The sequence below is a fragment of the Pristiophorus japonicus genome, chromosome 16 (genome assembly GCF_044704955.1).
Source record: "Pristiophorus japonicus isolate sPriJap1 chromosome 16, sPriJap1.hap1, whole genome shotgun sequence".
Lineage (NCBI taxonomy): Eukaryota > Metazoa > Chordata > Chondrichthyes > Pristiophoridae > Pristiophorus > Pristiophorus japonicus.
In genome coordinates this window covers 134496035-134513678 of record NC_091992.1, presented here as the reverse complement: position 1 = coordinate 134513678, position 17644 = coordinate 134496035, and the positions used below count along the sequence as shown (strand labels likewise).

General features: G+C 50.7%; 1 protein-coding gene across 7 annotated transcripts in view; it reads left to right on the top strand.

Moving 5' to 3' along the window:
• stxbp4 (syntaxin binding protein 4) overlaps window positions 1-17644 on the top strand; it is a 205537-nt gene that overhangs the window by 16770 nt on the left and 171123 nt on the right. For all 7 annotated transcript variants that reach the window (XM_070857963.1, XM_070857966.1, XM_070857960.1 and 4 more), the window contains exons 4-6: window positions 3651-3746; window positions 6685-6754; window positions 9123-9197. In XM_070857963.1, coding sequence (XP_070714064.1) covers window positions 3651-3746; window positions 6685-6754; window positions 9123-9197 — 241 coding nt within the window. The remainder of the gene's footprint in view (window positions 1-3650; window positions 3747-6684; window positions 6755-9122; window positions 9198-17644) is intronic.

The following is a 17644-nucleotide window of genomic DNA, read 5'->3' as shown; positions in this document are numbered from 1 at the left end:
TTTCTCTTTACATATCTATAGAAACTTTTGTAATCCGTCTTAATGTTCCCTGCAAGCTTCTTCTCGTACTCCATTTTCCCTGCCCTAATCAAACCCTTTGTCCTCCTCTGCTGAGTTCTAAATTTCTCCCGGTCTCCGGGTTCGCTGCTATTTCTGGCCAATTTGTATGCCACTTCCTTGGCTTTAATACTATCCCTGATTTCCCTTGATAGCCACGGTTGACCCACCTTCGCTTTTTTATTTTTATGCCAGACAGGAATGTACAATTGTTGTAGTTCATCCATGCGATCTCTAAATGTCTGCCATTGCCCATCCACAGTCAACCCCTCAAGCATCATTCGCCAATCAATCCTAGCCAATTCACGCCTCATACCTTCAAAGTTACCCTTCTTTAAGTTCTGGACCATGGTCTCTGAATTAACTGTTTCATTCTCCATCCTAGTGCAGAATTCCACCATATTATGGTCACTCTTCCCCAAGGGGCCTCGCACAACGAGATTGCTAATTAATCCTCTCTCATTACACAACACCCAGTCTAAGATCGCCTCTCCCCTAGTTGGTTCCTCGACATACTGGTCTAGAAAACCATCCCTTATGCACTCCAGGAAATCCTCCTCCACCGTATTGCTTCCAGTTTGGCTAGCCCAATCTATGTGCATATTAAAGTCACCCATTATAACTGCTGCATCCTTATTGCATGCACCCATAATTTCTTGTTTGATGCCCTCCCCAACATCACTACTACTGTTTGGAGGTCTGTACACAACTCCCACTAACGATTTTTGCCCTTTGGTGTTCTGCAGCTCTACCCATATAGATTCCACATCATCCAAGCTAATGTCCTTCCTAACTATTGCATTAATCTCCTCTTTAACCAGCAATGCTACCCCACCTCCTTTTCCTTTTATTCTATCCTTCCTGAATGTTGAATACCCCTGAATGTTGAGTTCCCAGCCCTGATCATCCTGGAGCCACGTCTCCGTAATCCCAATCACATCATATTTGTTAACATCTATTTGCACAGTTAATTCATCCACCTTATTACGGATACTCCTTGCATTAAGACACAAAGCCTTCAGGCTTGTTTTTTTAACACCCTTTGTCCTTTTAGAATTTTGTTGTACAGTGGCCCTTTTTGTTCTTTGTCTTGCGTTTCTCTGCCCTCCAACTTTTCTCATCTCCTTTCTATTTTTTGCTTTTGTCTCCTTTTTGTTTCCCTCTGTCTCCCTGCATTGGTTCCCATCCCCCTGCCATATTAGTTTAACTCCTCCCCAACAGCAATAGCAAACACTCCCCCTAGGACATTGGTTCCGGTCCTGCTCAGGTGCAGACCGTCCGGTTTGTACTGGTCCCACCTCCCCCAGAACCGGTCCCAATGCCCCAGGAATTTGAATCTCTCCCTGCTGCACCACTGCTCAAGCCACGTATTCATCTGAGCTATCCTGCGATTCCTACTCTGACTAGCACGTGGTACTGGTAGCAATCCCGAGATTACTACTTTTGAGGTCCTACTTTTTAATTTAGCTCCTAGCTCCTTAAATTCGCTTCGTAGGACCTCATCCCTTTTTTTACCTATGTCGTTGGTACCAATGTGCACCACTACAACTGGCTGCTCTCCCTCCCTTTTTAGAATGTCCTGCACCCGCTCCGAGACATCCTTGACCTTTGCACCAGGGAGGCAACATACTATCCTGGAGTCTCGGTTGCGGCCGCAGAAATGCCTATCTATTCCCCTAACAATTGAATCCCCATCACTATTGCTCTCCCACTCTTTTTCCTGCCCTCCTGTGCAGCAGAGCCAGCCACGGTGCCATGAACTTGGCTGCTGCTGCCCTCCCCTGATGAGTCATCTCCCTCAACAGTACTCAAAGCAGTGTATCTGTTTTGCAGGGGGATGACCACAGGGGACCCCTGCACTACCTTCTTTGCACTGCTCTTCCTGCTGGTCTTCCATTCCCTATCTGGCTGTGGACCCTTCTCCTGTGGTAAGGCCAACTCGCTACACGTGCTACTCACGTCATTCTCAGCATCGTGGATGCTCCAGAGTGAATCCACCCTCAATTCCAACTCCGCAACGCGGACCGTCAGGAGCTGGAGGTGGATACACTTCCTGCACACATAGTCGTCAGGGACACCGGAGTCGTCCCTGAGTTCCCACATGGTACAGGAGGAGCATAACACGCGACCGAGCTCTCCTGCCATGACTTAACCTTTAGATAGGCAACAACAATGCTAAAGTTTACTCACTGTTAAAGAGAAGAAAGAAAAACTACTCACCAATCACTTACCCGTTTGGCTGTGACGTCACCTTTCTGTTTCTTTTTACTTCTTTTTTTGCCTTCTCCCTGTAGCTGCACAAGCACTCCTTTTATAGGCCTCACCAACCCCGGACTCGCGCTGTTCCAACTGCCGCCACCTCACTCTCCCGCTGGGCCTTTTATAGGCCTCACCAACCCCGGACTCGCGCTGTTCCAACTGCCGCCACCTCACTCTCCCGCTGGGCCTTTTATAGGCCTCACCAACCTCTCCAACATTGTCTCGACCAAGATGTGGCCTGATCCCTGGTTCAATAACAATTACTACTTGCATTTATACAGCGTCTATAGTGTAGTAAAAACATCCCAGGGTGCTTCACAGGTGCGTAATTGGACATAATTTGACATCGAGCCACATAAGGAGATATTGGGGCAGGTGACCAAAAGCCTGGTCAAAGAGGTAGATTTTTAAGGAGCATCTTAAAGGAGGAGAGAGAGGCGGAGAGGTTTAGGGAGGGAATTCCAGAGCTTGGGGCCCAGGCAGCTGAAGGCACGGCCACCGATGGTGGAGTGATTTATAATCAGGGATGTGCAAGAGGGCAAAATTGGAGGAGCGCAGAAATCGCGGGGTGGGGCGCGGTTGTGGGGCTGGAGGAGATTACAGAGATAGTGAGGGGCGAGGCCATGGAGGGGTTTGAAAACAAGGATGAGAATTCCAAATTTCTGAGGTGTTGCCGGAACGGGAGCCAATGTAGGTCAGTGAGCACAGGGGGTGATGGGTGAGCGGGACTCGGTGCGAGTTAGGACACGGGGCAGCGAGCACAGGGGGTGATGGGTGAGCGGGACTCGGTGCGAGTTAGAACATGGGGCAGCGAGCACAGGGGGTGATGGGTGAGTGGGACTCGGTGCGAGTTAGAACATGGGGCAGCGAGCACAGGGGGTGATGGGTGAGCGGGACTCGGTGCGAGTTAGAACATGGGGCAGCGAGCACAGGGGGTGATGGGTGAGCGGGACTCGGTGCGAGTTAGGACACGGGGCAGCGAGCACAGGGGGTGATGGGTGAGCGGGACTCGGTGCGAGTTAGAACACGGGGCAGCGAGCACAGGGGGTGATGGGTTGAGCGGGACTCGGTGCGAGTTAGGACACGGGGCAGCGAGCACAGGGGGTGATGGGTTGAGCGGGACTCGGTGCGAGTTAGGACACGGAGCAGCGAGCACAGGGGGTGATGGGTGAGCGGGTCTTGGCGCGAGGTCGGACACAGGGCAGCAGAGTTTTGGATGAGCTTGAGTTTATGGAGGGTAGAACCTGGGAGGCCAGCCAGGAGAGGTCTGGCAGTAACAAAGGCATGAATGAGGGTTTCAGCAGAGTAAAGAAATGGTTCTTTCTCTGTTTTAGGTATTAAAGTTATCGGCGGGTTTAAAGAACAAACCGGCGAGGAATATGGAATCTACGTCAAGCGTGTTTTGCAGAGAGGAATAGCCGCAAGCGACGGTAAGTGCAAAGTGTTTGAGGCAACAAACTCATCCTTGAAATATTTTACTTGGTACAAAGTCACGAACGACTTTTCAAGATTCTCCGGCAGTATGTGTCGGTAATGGGGCACGTTCTAGTGTCAGTGCATTTGTGTCGCGCTGCCTGCGATAACAGGGCTGTTTCGCTCCACTGGTATTGCAGCACTAAATCATTAGTATCGAATCTTGTAGCCGTTTGGCCCATCGTGCCTGCGCTGGCTCTGAAAGAGCAATCCCATTAGCTTAGGTTTCCAGCCTCTGCAGTATTTTGCTTTTGTATTCAATTAGTTTCCCCCACAGCCTGGCAAATTTCTCCTTTTCAAGTATTTATCCATTTCCCTTTTGAAAGCTACGATTCAATCTGTTTCCATCACCTTTTCAGGCAGCGCATTTCAGATCACAACAACTCGCTGCCTAACAACAACATTCTCCTCATCTCTCCTCTGGTTCTTTTGCCAATTACCTTAAAATCTGTGTGCTCTGGTTACTGATCCTCCCGACATTGGAAACCGTTTCTCCCTACCTACCTTATTAAAACCCTTCATGATTCTGAACACCTTGATTGAATTGCCCCTAAACCAAGGAGAACAACCCCAGCTTCTCCAGTCTCTCCACATAGCTGAAGCCCCTCATTCCCCCACCGTACCATTCTTCAACGGCAGAGACGGGAATAATCCGCGGGACCGAGGACCTCATCACATTTTCCTTCCTGCCTCAAAAGGCAACGAATCCACGGAGATGCTGGTCTTAACCTGGCTGCAGTTTGGAACATTGCAAATTGTGAGGGGTGGATGTACGGAGATAATCCACATCAGCAGAGTGGCCCGTTCGACACCACCCCTCGCCTGGTGTCTGAGTGCCCGAGCGGTCTCTGTCAGCCGTCCCTGGACGGCGATCGGGAGCAGGAGGCCGATCGTACCTCCCCATGGCCGCGCTGACCGAGACCAGCTCACTTGGCATGCACAGTGAATCCAACCTCCCAGTCCGCATGCCCCAGTAACGCACCACACGGTGAGAATATCCATTGGCAAGTCAAGGAGCACGATTGGTGAGAATGTGGAACTCACTGCCACAGGGAGGGATTGAGGTGAATAGTATCGATGCATTTAAGGGGAAGCTGGATAAACACATGAGGGAGAAGGGAATAGAAGGATAGGGTGGGAGGGGGCTGGTGTGGAGCATAAACACCGGCAAATGAAAGTAAGAAACAGCAGCAGGAGTTGGCCATTCGGCCCCTTGAACCTGCTCCACCATTCAGTAAGATCATGGCTGATCTTCTACCTCAGCTGGACTTTCCTGCTCGATCTCCATATCCCATGATTCCCCAGATTCCAAAAATCTAATCGATCGCAGCCTTGAATATATTCACAGCCCTCTGGGGCGGAGAATTCCAAAGATTCACTACCCTCTGAGTGAGGAAATTCCTCCTCATCTCAGTGTTAAATGGCCGAGCCCTTATCCTGAGACTGTGGCCCCTGGTTCTAGACTCCCCAATCCGGGGGAAACAACCTCTCAGCATCCACCCTGTCAATCCCCCACAGAATCTTGTACGTTTCAATGAGATCACACCTCATTCGTCTAAACTCGAGAGTATAGGCCCAATCTACACGAGTTCTCCTCATTGGACAGTGCTCTCCTGGACTAGTTGGGCCGAATGGCCTGTGTGTGCTGTGAATCCTATGCCAACCTAGTTGTTGGTGGCTGAAGGAGAGGGAGGTGAATATCTGGTATATGTTGCAGAGTGGGATCCTCACACTGCCAGTCAAGCTTAAAGGGACAGTGTGTCCTCCTGAGTTGCCCTGTGGTTTTAAATGTTATATAAGGGAGGCAGCTGCTCCACACTCAGTCTTTGCTACTCCTATTGTAAGTTCACCGAGTTCCCGAAAACCCTCCGTTAGCCCTGAAGCCCCATCCCGTGTGTGCAGTGAGTGACTCAACGCAACCTCATGTCTTTGATCGAGTGTGAAAGCACAGAGCCAGTCCGAGAACTGTCACCGAGCCAGGGTAACTGAGGATCTTGTAACCGCGGGCCGATGTGTAGTCACATTCCAACGCTCCAATCTCCCGTTTCCAGGGCGGACGGACGGTCAGAACTAGTGTCGTTCCTGCCGTTGGTATCCATAATGTTTAAACTTGTTTTTTATTCCTTCCTGGGGATGTGGGTGTCTCCAGCATTTATTGCCCATCCCTAACTGCCCTCGAAGGTGGTGGTGAGCCGCCGTCTTGAACCGCTGTTCTTTGTAGGTTTGGTACAACTGAGTGGCTTGTTAGGCCGTTTCAGAGTCAACAAATTGCTGTGGACCTGGAGACACATTTACGCCAGACCGGGTAAGGACGGCAGATTTCCTTCCCTAAGGGACATTAGTGAACCAGAGGGTTTTTATATCAATCCTGTAGTTTCATGGTCACCAATACTGATCCTGGCTTTTTATTCCAGATTAATTTAATTAACTGAATTTAATTTCCCAGCTGCTGTGGTGGGATTTGAACACATGCCTCTGGATCATTAGTCCAGGTATGCTACCGTTGCCTATGAGCAAGTGGGACCTATGAGGAGAGGGTAGTCTGTGCCAGGGTCTGGCTTGAGGCTTGCGGACATTGGGCCTCAGCCTGGCTTCTGAATGGAGAGTGTCGGACCCGGATCTGAGCCTGGGCCTGGGCCTGGCTTGAGTTGAGGGTGGTTTGGACCTGGCTTTATGAGTAGGGATGTTTTCCATTCCGGTCAGTCTGCACCAGCTGCAATGTTCCTGTTGATTCGCCAGTGAGTTCTGCTGTGAGGCCAGGGAGCAAACCGTCGGGCGGAGGAGCTGCAACGACGCAGGATAAGGGGTGTGTTGGGACCTCTGCAGGACTCGCGGTAATATAGAGTCAAGACGTTGCCAGTCACAACCCAGCTCCAATACTTGCTTCTGTTTCAGGTCGCTTGCAGGCTGGGGACTTAATCCTGGAAGTGAACGGCGAGGACCTGGCGGGTGTTACAAATGAGAGGTACACAACCTGCCGCCAAACGGTCTCCAGTAATGTTCGTCGCTGCACCATTGGTGGCTGTGCCTTCAGCTGCCTGGACCTAAGCTCTGGAATTCCCTCCCTAAACCTCGCCGCCTCTCTAACTCTCTCCTTTAAGATGCTCCTTAAAACCTCCCTCTTTGACCAAGCTTTTGGTCACCTGCCCTCATATCTCCTTTTGTGGCTCGGTGTCAAATTCTGTTTGATAATCGCTCCTGTGAAGCGCCCTGGGATCTTTTACTACAATAAAGGGCACTATATAAATGTACGTTGTTGTTGTAGTAACGGGCCAGGGACACCTGATCCAGTGTCGTTTAAATCCCCATCTCTTCTGAAGGGGGCGGACTCTTGGTGGAATTTGGGTGTCTGGGGGCCAAAACCCGTTTACATGTGATCCTCGATAGTGTCAGCTGGATATTCGACTGTGGAGGACTCACGGCGGAACCTGAATCTGCCCTGGCGACCTGCAACGGCATGCCGACCCTTCCAGCCAAGATAGCGGGCAGGCCGTCTGTTATCTGGGCTCCTGCAGTGCAATGGTACGTTGCCACTGGGGAACGGCATGAGTATAAAGCCAGGAAGTGTCCGCCTTTCCCTCTGTGTGCCTCAGTTCAGTGGTGGGATCAAGGCAGGCTAGAATACAAAGGGGAGAAAGCTATGCTGCAGTTGTACAGAGCTCGGGTCAAACCCCATCCGGAGTCACAGCGTCAGTCCTGGGCCCCACGCCCCAGGGAGGGTACATCGGCCTCGGAGGGGGAGCAGCGGAGGGTCCCCAGATTGTTACCGGGGCTTAGAGGGTTAAATTATACGGACAGGTTGCACAGACTAGTATTGTATTCCCTCACGTATAGAAGATTATGAAGTGATCTGATTGAGGTGTTTAAAATGATTAAAGGATTCGATAGAGTAGCTAGAGAGAGTCTATTCCCTCGGGTGGGGGCAGTCCAGAACAAGGGGGCAGGACCTTAAAATTAGAGTCAGGCCATTCAGGGGTGATGTCAGGAAGCATTCCTTTACACACAGGGCAGTGGGAATCTGGAACTCTTCCTCAAGAACCTTTTTTTTTCTAGCCAAGGGTATAAAAGGATATGGAGCCAAGGTGGGTGGGATGGAGTTAGGATACAGATTAGCCATGATCTCATTGAATGGCAGAGCAGGCTCGAGGGGCTGAATGGCCTCCTGTTGCTATTTGGGAACTCGCTACATGAGCCTTTGATCTTGCAATACTTAGTGCCACGCACAGGATCTTCAGCTGCGGCTGTCTTCGTTCATTGAACGGGCCAGCTTTGTTGTTGCGGGCGGAGTGGAATATTTGTACTCCTCCGACTGTGGGGCTGAGAAAGAACAATTTTCTGCCTTTTCCCACTGACTGCTGGGCTGAGCTGGACCACTCCCAGAAGGTCACGTGAGGTCAAACTCCCTTCAGTTGCCCAGAAGTCTGGGACTGAGCAGACACGTCTGAGCCCCATGTGTCAGGGGATTGAATTACAAATTGGAGTTAGGTCACAGGTCAGCCACAGGCAACCGGGGATGGGCAATAAATGCTGGCATGAATTAATATATTTTAAAACAACTCATTGAATGGCGCAACAGACTCGAGAGGCTGAATGGCCTCCTGCTGTTCCTCTGTTCCTACAAGACTGGAGAGTCTTGTGCTCGTCACCCTTGGAAGGTGACTGAGAGAGAGCCTGGTAGAACAGCACACGGTGAGGATTGCAGCCGTTTTGAGAAGCACTTTCACCACCATCTTCTCTGGGCAACTCGGGATGGACAATAAATGCCGGCCTTGCCAGCCATGCCCAATATTTCCCCAGAGCAAATTTATATTTTAAGATAAAGAGAGATAGCAAACATAACAGAAAAGTTAAATCCAGAACGTTACTTCAAGGTAAGACAAGGGAGGGTCAGTTCAGGACTGGTGTCGGGAAGGTTTTCTGCATGCAAAGCTTGGAATTTACTCTGGGTCAGGTAGTGAAAGCAAGAACTTTGGAGTCACTTACCAGACAGTTGGATGTTGTGCAGGTTTCCCAGATGGGTGAGTTAAGCTAGACCGAATGGACCGTCTTCATCCACATCTTGTGAGCGATGGGTCTAAAATTCCTGTCTGAGCTAATTGTGGTCAAATTTAGCGACAGCTAGAATTTCAGCCCTGTATGTTGCTTCGTCTCTCCCCAAACTCGGAAAACCTCCCTTGGCTAAACTGCTGAGACATTGCCACTTCCCACCCCAGCCATCTTACAGCCTCTCTGAGACCAGTGTTGTACAGAGGTCTCCTTACAGTGAGCAACCTGCCGGTCCAGACCAACACATTACAGAGGTCTCCTTACAGCTGCCTTCTCATCTGTTCCAGGGCTGTCGACATCCTCCGCATGGCCTCGGCATCCAGTCACATGTCTTTGCTGATCGCACGGGACGATGAGGCCAGGTAATGAAGGACAACTTCTGTCTACCCTTCCTGAACTATTAATGTTTTTATACGGTAAACGATTAGAACCTGGTACATATTGTGCCAAGATATGTTGCCATCTTTAAATCCAACCTCTGCTCACTTCCCCTGGGTGGGAAGGACAAAGAACCATGTTGTTAGCTTCTCCAGCAGCTCAGCTGGTTACAGTGGGGTCTAACTATAGGCCCTACAGAACAGAAAGGACCTCGCTTCCAATCTCCGGCTCTACCTTAATAATTAATTAATTAGAAATCAGTTTACGAGTTAAGCTGATTAGTGTGTTTAAGCTTTGTTTCTGTCTCTTTATTCCATTCCTTCTAAGCACGAGCTCAGTAATACAATTTAAATCCGCCTAAATACTGGTGTTGTGGAGAGAAAGGATTGTCATATCCTCCAGCATAATCTTTCTGTCCTTTTTGGAGCAAAGGTGTGCCTGTTAGAAACATAGAAAATAGGTGCAGGAGTAGGCCATTCGGCCCTTCGAGCCTGCACCATCATTCAATAAGATCATGGCTGATCATTCCCTCAGTACCCCTTTCCTGCTTTCTCTCCATACACCTTGATCCCTTTAGCCGCAAGGGCCATATCCAACTCCCTCTTGAATATATGCAACGAACTGGCATCTCTGCGGGAGGGAATTCCACAGGTTACCAACTCTCTGAGTGAAGAAGTTTCTCCTCATCTCAGTCCTAAATGGCTTACCCCTTATCCTTCTGCTGGATGTAAGGGATCCTGTGACACTATTCAAAGAGCAGGGAGCTGCTCCGCTCCCTTGGCCAACATTTCGCCCTCAAGTTCAACCAAACCCACCAAAAACACATCAATTGCTTATTCATCTTAACCAGTTAAGGGTAATGGGTAGCAAGAGATGGGGAAGGCAAATGGAATGTTGGTCTTTATTGTAAGGGGAATAGAGTATAAAAGCAGAGAAGTCCTGCTACAACTGAACAGGTTATTGGTGAGGCCACACCTGGAGTTATGGTCTCCGTATTTAAGGAAGGATATACTTCCATTGGAGGCAGTTCAGAGAAGGTTCACTAGGTCGATTCCGGAGATGAGGGGGTTGACTTATGAAGATAGGTTGAGTAGATTGGGCCTATACACATTGTAGTTCAGAAGAATGAGAAGTGATCTTATTGAAACGTATAAGATAATGAGAGGCCTTGACAAGGTGGATGCAGAGAGGATGTTTCCAGTCATAGGGGAAATTAAAACAAGGGGGCACAGTCTCAGAATAAGGGGCCGCCCATTTAAAACTGAGATGTGGAGGAATTTCTTCTCTGAGGGTTGTAAATCTGTGGAATTCGCTTCCTCAGAGAGCTGGGTCATTGAATAAATTTAAGGCAGAGATACAGATTTTTGAGCGATAAGGGAATAAAGGATTATGGGGAGCGGGCAGGGAAGTGGAGCTGAGTCCATGATCAGATCAGCCGTGATCATATTGAATGGTGGAGCAGGCTCGAGGGGCCGAATGGCCTACTCCTATTCCTTAAGGGATGGAGATCAAAAGTGGGAAAATGGAGTTGAAGCATAGCAGAGTTGTGATCGAACTGATATCTCTGAGCTACCGATCTGCTCAACCACACCCTCACCACCACCTTTGATGCCCTAGTCCCTGTTAAAACCATTACTCTCTGTCACCCTGGCCGTTTCCCCGGTACAGCCCTGATCTTCACTCCCTTAAGTCCAAGGAGGGCCGAGTTGAACGAATATGGCGGACAACTGGTTTAGCCATTCACCGCCAGGTCTGGCTTGTCCACATAAAGCATTATCGGGTCGTGCCCTCTTGCCAAAATCACTCACTATTTCAGAATCATTCTGGGATATAAAATGTAAAGATAAACCCGGGCTTCTATTCCGTCTTTTTAAACCCCTCTCCCCAGTCTCCACCCTCCCCTCCGACAATCAGTGTGAGGGGCTCATGGACTTCTTTGTCTCTAAGTTTGAGACCGTCCGTTCAGCCGCCTCTGCCTCTTCCCTTCCTTCCCCTAGCCCACCGGGCCAAACTTCCTCTGAGGCTCTGCCCTGCCCCAGCCCTGAACTCATATCTCTCTCCAGTTTCTCTCCGAACTCACCTCTGACCGCTCCGAGCTCATCCTGTCCATGAGACCCACTTCCTGCTCCCCTGACCCTATTCCCACCAAACTGCTGACAACCCAACTTCCTTTTCTGACTCTCACGTTAGCCGACATTGTTAACAGTTCTCTCTCTTCAGGTACTGACCCCCTCTCCCTCAAATTTGCCGTCATCACCCCTCTCCTCAAAAAAAAAAACAACCCTTGACTCCTCCGTACTTGCAAACTACCCCATCTCCAACTTCCCTTTCCTCAAGTCCTTGAACGTGTTGTTGCTTCCCAAATCCGTGCCTGTGTTTGAATCCCTCCAATCTGGTATCTGCGCCTGCCACATTCCCTAAATGACTCTTATCAAAGTCACAAATGACAGGCTAACTGTCCCTCCTCGTCCTCCTCGACCTGTCTGCAGCCTTTGACACGGTTGACCACTCCATCCTCCTCCAACGCCTCTCCACCATCGTCCAGCTGGGTGGGACTGCACTCGCCTGGTTCCATTCTTATCTCTCATCGTAGCCAGAAAATCTCCTACAATGGCTTCTCCTCTCGCCCCCGCATCGTTACCTCTGGTGTCCCCCCCAAGGATCTGTCCTTGGCCCCCTCCTATTTCCCATCTACATGTTGCCCCTTGGCGACATCATCCGAAAACACAGCGTCAGTTTCCACATGTACGCTGATGACACCCAGCTCTACCTCACCCCCACTTCTCTGTACCCCTCCTCGGTCTCTAAATTGTCAGACTGCTTGTCCCACATCCAGTTCTGGATGAGCAGAAATTTTCTTCAGTTGAATATTGGGAAGACCGAAGCCATTGTTTTCCGTCCCCGCCACAAACTCAGTTCCCTAGCCACTGACTCCATCCCTCTCCCCAACTTCTGTCTGAGGTTGAGCCAGACTGTTCACAACCTGGGTGACATATTTGACCCTGAAATGAGTTTTCGACCTCATATCTGCAGCATAACTAAGATCGCCTATCTCCGCCCCCTGCCTCAGCTCATCGGCTGCTGAAACCCTCATCCATGTCTTTGCTGCCTCTGGACGCACTCCTGGCTGACCTCCTACATCCTACCCTACGTAAACCTAGAGATGATCCAAAACTCGGCTGCTCCGTGTCCCAACTTGCACCAAGTCCCGCTCATCCATCACCCCTGTGCTCGCTGACCTACATCGGCTTCTCGATTTCAAAATTCTTTTCCATATTTTCAATCCCTCCATGGCCTCTCCCCTCCCTATCTCTGTAATCTCCTCCAGCTCAACAACCTCCTGAAATCTCCTAGCTCCTCTAATTCTGCCCTCTTGAGCATCCCTGATTATAATCGTTCAACCATCGGTGGCCGTGCCTTCAGCTGCCTGGGCCCCAAGCTCTGGAACTCCCTCCCTAAACCTGTCCGCCTCTCTACCTCACTTTCCTCCTTCAAGATGCCTTCTTCACGACGCTCCTTAAACCTACCTCTTTGACCAAGCTTTTGGTCACCTGCGCTAATTTCTACTTGTGCGGCTCGGTGTCAAATTTTTTTAAATCTCATAATACTCCTGTGAAGCCCCTTGGGATGTTTCACTACGTTAAAGGTGCTATATAAATACAAGTTGTTGTTGTTGAATGGCGGAACAGGCACGAGGGGCTGACTTCTCTTCCTATATTACTGTTTGGGGTGCAGGATGACTGCAACCATTGCCTATCCCCAATAGTCACTGTATTTCAGAGTCAATACTCTGAGGGGATGGGGAGGGGGCTGGGGGGGTGTGGGTGGGAGGAATGGGGGGGACTGGGGGCTGAGTGCAGTGGGGGGGAGGGGTTGCAGGATTCCGGGGGTGGCGGGTCGCGGGCGGGGGCCTGAGGCTGTGGGGGGCGTACGTGGCCGGGGTGGGGGATAGCTCCGTGGGCTGGAGGAGCCAGTGCGGTTTCCTCTGCTCCTGGCTGATTAGGACTGAGGTCCCGCTCCATCCTGACAAACCCGTAGCCTCTTCATTCGGCAGTCAAACTGGATCAGGATTAGGCCGGGATGAAGATTTCTATGAACTTTGGATAAAAATAGCCCGTCTATAAATCTCTATCCCACGACTTGTTTAATCATCGACTCGGGCACAATCTAATCAAGGGCAGCAAGCTAACAGATATCCCACTAAAGTGATTAGATAAACAAAAGCAAAATACTGTGGATGCTGGAAATCTGAAATCTATAACAGAAATTGCTGGAGACACTCAGTGGGCCAGGCAGCATCTGTGTAGAGAGAGACGGAGTTAATGTTTCAGGTCGGTGACCTTTCATCACAACCTTTATTTCAAATTTCCACATTCCACAATATTTTCCTATTTTAGTGATGTTGATTGAGGGATAAATATTGTCCAGGACACCGGGATAACTCCCCTGCTCTTCTTCAAAATAGTACCATGGGATCTTTTATGTCCACCTGAGAGAGCAGACGGGGCCTCGGTTTAATGTCTCATCCGAAAGAGGGCACCTCTGACCGTGCAGCATTCCCTCAGTACTGCCCCTCCGACAGTGCGGCGCTCCCTCAGTACTGCCCCTCCGACAGTGCAGTACTGCCCCTCCGACAGTGCGTCACTCCCTCAGTACTCCCCCTCCGACAGTGCAGTACTGCCCCTCCGACAGTGCGGCGCTCCCTCAGTACTGCCCCTCCGACAGTGCGGCGCTCCCTCAGTACTGCCCCTCCGACAGTGCGGCGCTCCCTCAGTACTTCCCCTCTGACAGTGCGGCGCTCCCTCAGTACTGCAAGGGAGTGTCAGTCTAGATTTTTGTGCTCAAGTCTCTGGAGTGGGACTTGAACCCACAACCTACTGACTGAGAGACTACAGTGCGACACACTGAGCCACGCTGATACCAAATTGTAATTCCCCAGCTCTTCTCCCGCTCCCCTCCTGCCAGCTGACAATAGTTTCAGCTGTGATTCAGTGGGTAGCACCCTCGCCTCTGAGTCAGAAGGTTGTGGGTTCAAGTCCCACTCCAGAGACGTGAGTGCCGACGGAATCTAGGCTGACACTCCCAATGCAGTGCTGAGGGAGTGCAGCACTGATGGAGGGACAGTACTGAGGGAGCGCCGCACTGTCGGAGGGGCAGTACTGAGGGAGCGCTGCACTGTCGGAGGGGCAGTACTGAGGGAGCGCCGCACTGTAGGAGGGGAAGTACTGGGGGAGCGCCGCACTGTCGGGGGGGCGGTACTAAAGGAGAGCCGCACTGTCGGAGGGGCAGTACTGAGGGAGTGCCGCACTGTCGGAGGGGCAGTACTGAGGGAGTGCTGCACTGTCGGAGGGGCAGTACTGAGGGAGTGCTGCACTGTCGGGGGGCGGCGGTACTGAGGGAGAGCCGCACTGTCGGAGGGGCAGTACTGAGGGAGTGTCGCACTGTCGGAGGGGCAGTACTGAGGGAGCGCCGCACTGTCGGAGGGGCAGTACTGAGGGAGAGCCGCACTGTCGGAGGGGCAGTACTGAGGGAGCGCCGCACTGTCGGTGGGGCAGTACTGAGGGAGCGCCGCACTGTCGGAGGGGCAGTACTGAGGGAGCGCTGCACTGTCGGAGGGGCGATACTGAGGGAGCGCCGCACTGTCGGAGGCACTGTACTGAGGGAGCGCTGCACTGTCTGAGGGACAGTACTGAGGGAGTACGGCATTATTTCAAAGAAGAGCAGAGGAGTTCTCCCTGGTGTCCTGGAGATAATGTTAATACCTCAATCAACGTTACTGAAACAGATTATCTGGTCATTATCACATTGCTGTTGTGGGAGCTTGCTGTGGCAAATTGGCTACCGTGTTTCCCACATTACTACACTTCAAAATGACCTCACATTGACTGTAAAGCATTTTGGGATGTTCTGAGTTTGTGAAAGGCGCTATATAAATGCAAGTCTGTTTCTCTTTTACTCAAAGCTGGGGCCATCCTGGCCTGTGTATCTCAGTTACACACAGGGTGGTGCACTGATCATTAAGGGAGTCTGACCGTTGTATTTTTAAAAAGTTCTGAGCTGAAAGTGTGTCCTGCCCAGTGGGGTCCACGAGTGGTGATTGTGTGTATTCATAGTGTCACAGCAATGAAAATACAACTGAGGGGTTATACCCCCCACCAGGGTGGTGGGTGATCTGATGGAGGGCTTTAAGATTATGAAGAGGTTCGCTGGGATAGACATAGTGAAGATGTTTCCACGTACGGACCAGACCGGAATTAGGGACCATCAATGTAAGACAGTCACTGATAAACCCAATGGTGAATTCAGGAGAAACTTCTTTACCCAGAGAGTGGTGAGAATGTGGAACTCACTGCCACAGGGAGGGGTTGAGGTGAATAGTATCGATGCATTTAAGGGGAACCTGGATAAACACATGAGAGAGAAAGGAATAGAAAGATTGGGTGAGATGGAGAGGGGTGGGAGGGGGCTGGTGTGGAGCATAGACCCCGGCACGGAGCGGTGGGCCCACTGGGCGGTTTCTGAGCTGTAAATATTTATGTAATTCTTTGTAATAACCAGGAGGGCAGAAAGCTGCAGAATAAAACCTGACCCGGTTCTGCGATTCAGTAAAGGTTCCAGGTTGTGTATTGTTACCCGTTGGTTCCCTGTACCTGTTTGCACCATCAGTCGCCTTAGCGCGACCTTCCCCTCTTCAACTCAACCGTTGGTTGGTGGACCTGTCGACCCCACTGCCCCCTCACCGACAGGGGCTGGCTCTGCCCCTTGGACACTGGGCTGTTCAGCGATGGCTAACCATTGCTGCACCTCGCCCCACTCCCAGTGCCACTCCTCTCCGTCCAGCCGTCGGCCGCTGAAAGCCCGCTGGCTGTGACTGGTGGGGCCGAGGGAAGGATCCAGACGGAATGGGGTGTCACGGTCGTTGAATATCCACCGGCTTAGGCCGCAGTGCAATGTAACCCCTCATTTTTTGGTGGGGAGAGGGGGTTTTGCGGCCCCTGTAAGGGGCTTCGTGGCCCATTCACAGTTTCACCCATGCGCAAAATTTAACATTGGAAGAGCCAGTCCCGGGCTGCGTGGCTAGACAGCTCGGAGGGAACGATGCCGCGATTCCCGGCAGTAACAGACGCATTTTTAGAGGGTTGCGACAATCAGTTGCTGGGGCTACTGAAATAAGACCTGTATGGGTGTGGTTTGTCAATTTTACACTTGGGAGTAGAAATGCATTGTGCCGCTGAGGTGACTACACAGCATTAACGGCCAAGCTGTGAGAGACAAACTCCAACACATGCAGTGCAGTGACCAGTGCCTGAGGCTCCCACAGCTGTCCTCGATATCCAGGCAGTGTGCCTCTGTCACCCGACAAAACACCGATCTACATGGGGAGTGCAATCCTAATGTTTAATCAAGCCAACATCTCAATTGGCTTAACGTGGTGGCTGATCCCTCCTAGTGCAGCATTAACAGGGAAACAGCAGATTTATCTCGGGCAATCACTCGAGAAATGGGATAAGCAGGTGGCTTGAGGACAGTGCACCCGGTGACCTGCCAGTGTCCGCGTTTACCCTCCCACATCTCTGCGCTCCTCCAATTCTGGCCTCCTGAGCATCCCCCCCATTGGTGGCCGTGCCTTCAGCTGCCTGGGCTCAAGCTCTGGAATTCTGCCCCTAAACACACTCCGCCTCTCTCTTCTCCTTAAAACCGACCTCGTCACCTGTCCTAATATCGCCTTACCTGGCTCGGTGCCATATTTTGTTTGACGCACCTTGGGATGTTTTACTACATTAAAGGCGCCATGTAGATGCAAGTTGTTACTGTTGTTGGGTGGTGACGTGTCATGTATTTAATTTAATTCTAATTAAATCGAAATTATCATGAAGTTGATTCAGAATCTAGTCCTGTGGCATCTTTAAACAGTTCAGGCACTACTTGGCCGCTTGATGGTAATAAAATGCGATGCTGTGCGCGTACAGCTTAGCTTTGCCGAATCTATTTTTAAGCTCTTATCAAAAAGTTATTACATTATTAAGCAGGTGGATCTGCCAATTCAATGCGTGTGTTTGGAGGGTTCGCAGTCGATCGAGGGGTCGGTATTGGTGCTGGGGATCAGATCTGCACGCAGTTTCCACTCAATACGCGAGCGCTATGCTGCAAACACGTCACAGATCAGTCGGTACCAGTGGAGAGATCAGACAAGTTAATGAATTGATAAAGGGTTACACCCAAAACTCTCGTTTCTGTTTCTCTCCACAGAGCCTGACCGATGCACTGAGTGCTGCCGGCGTTTTATGTACGATTCACATTTGTGGATTTTTTGTTTTTATTTGTTCTGCTTCTGTGACTGCCTCACTCCGGGCTAACAAAACGTTGCATCTCTTGGAACCTATTGTGTGCCTGATATCAATAGCTCTCTTATCAATGTCTTCAGTTTCAG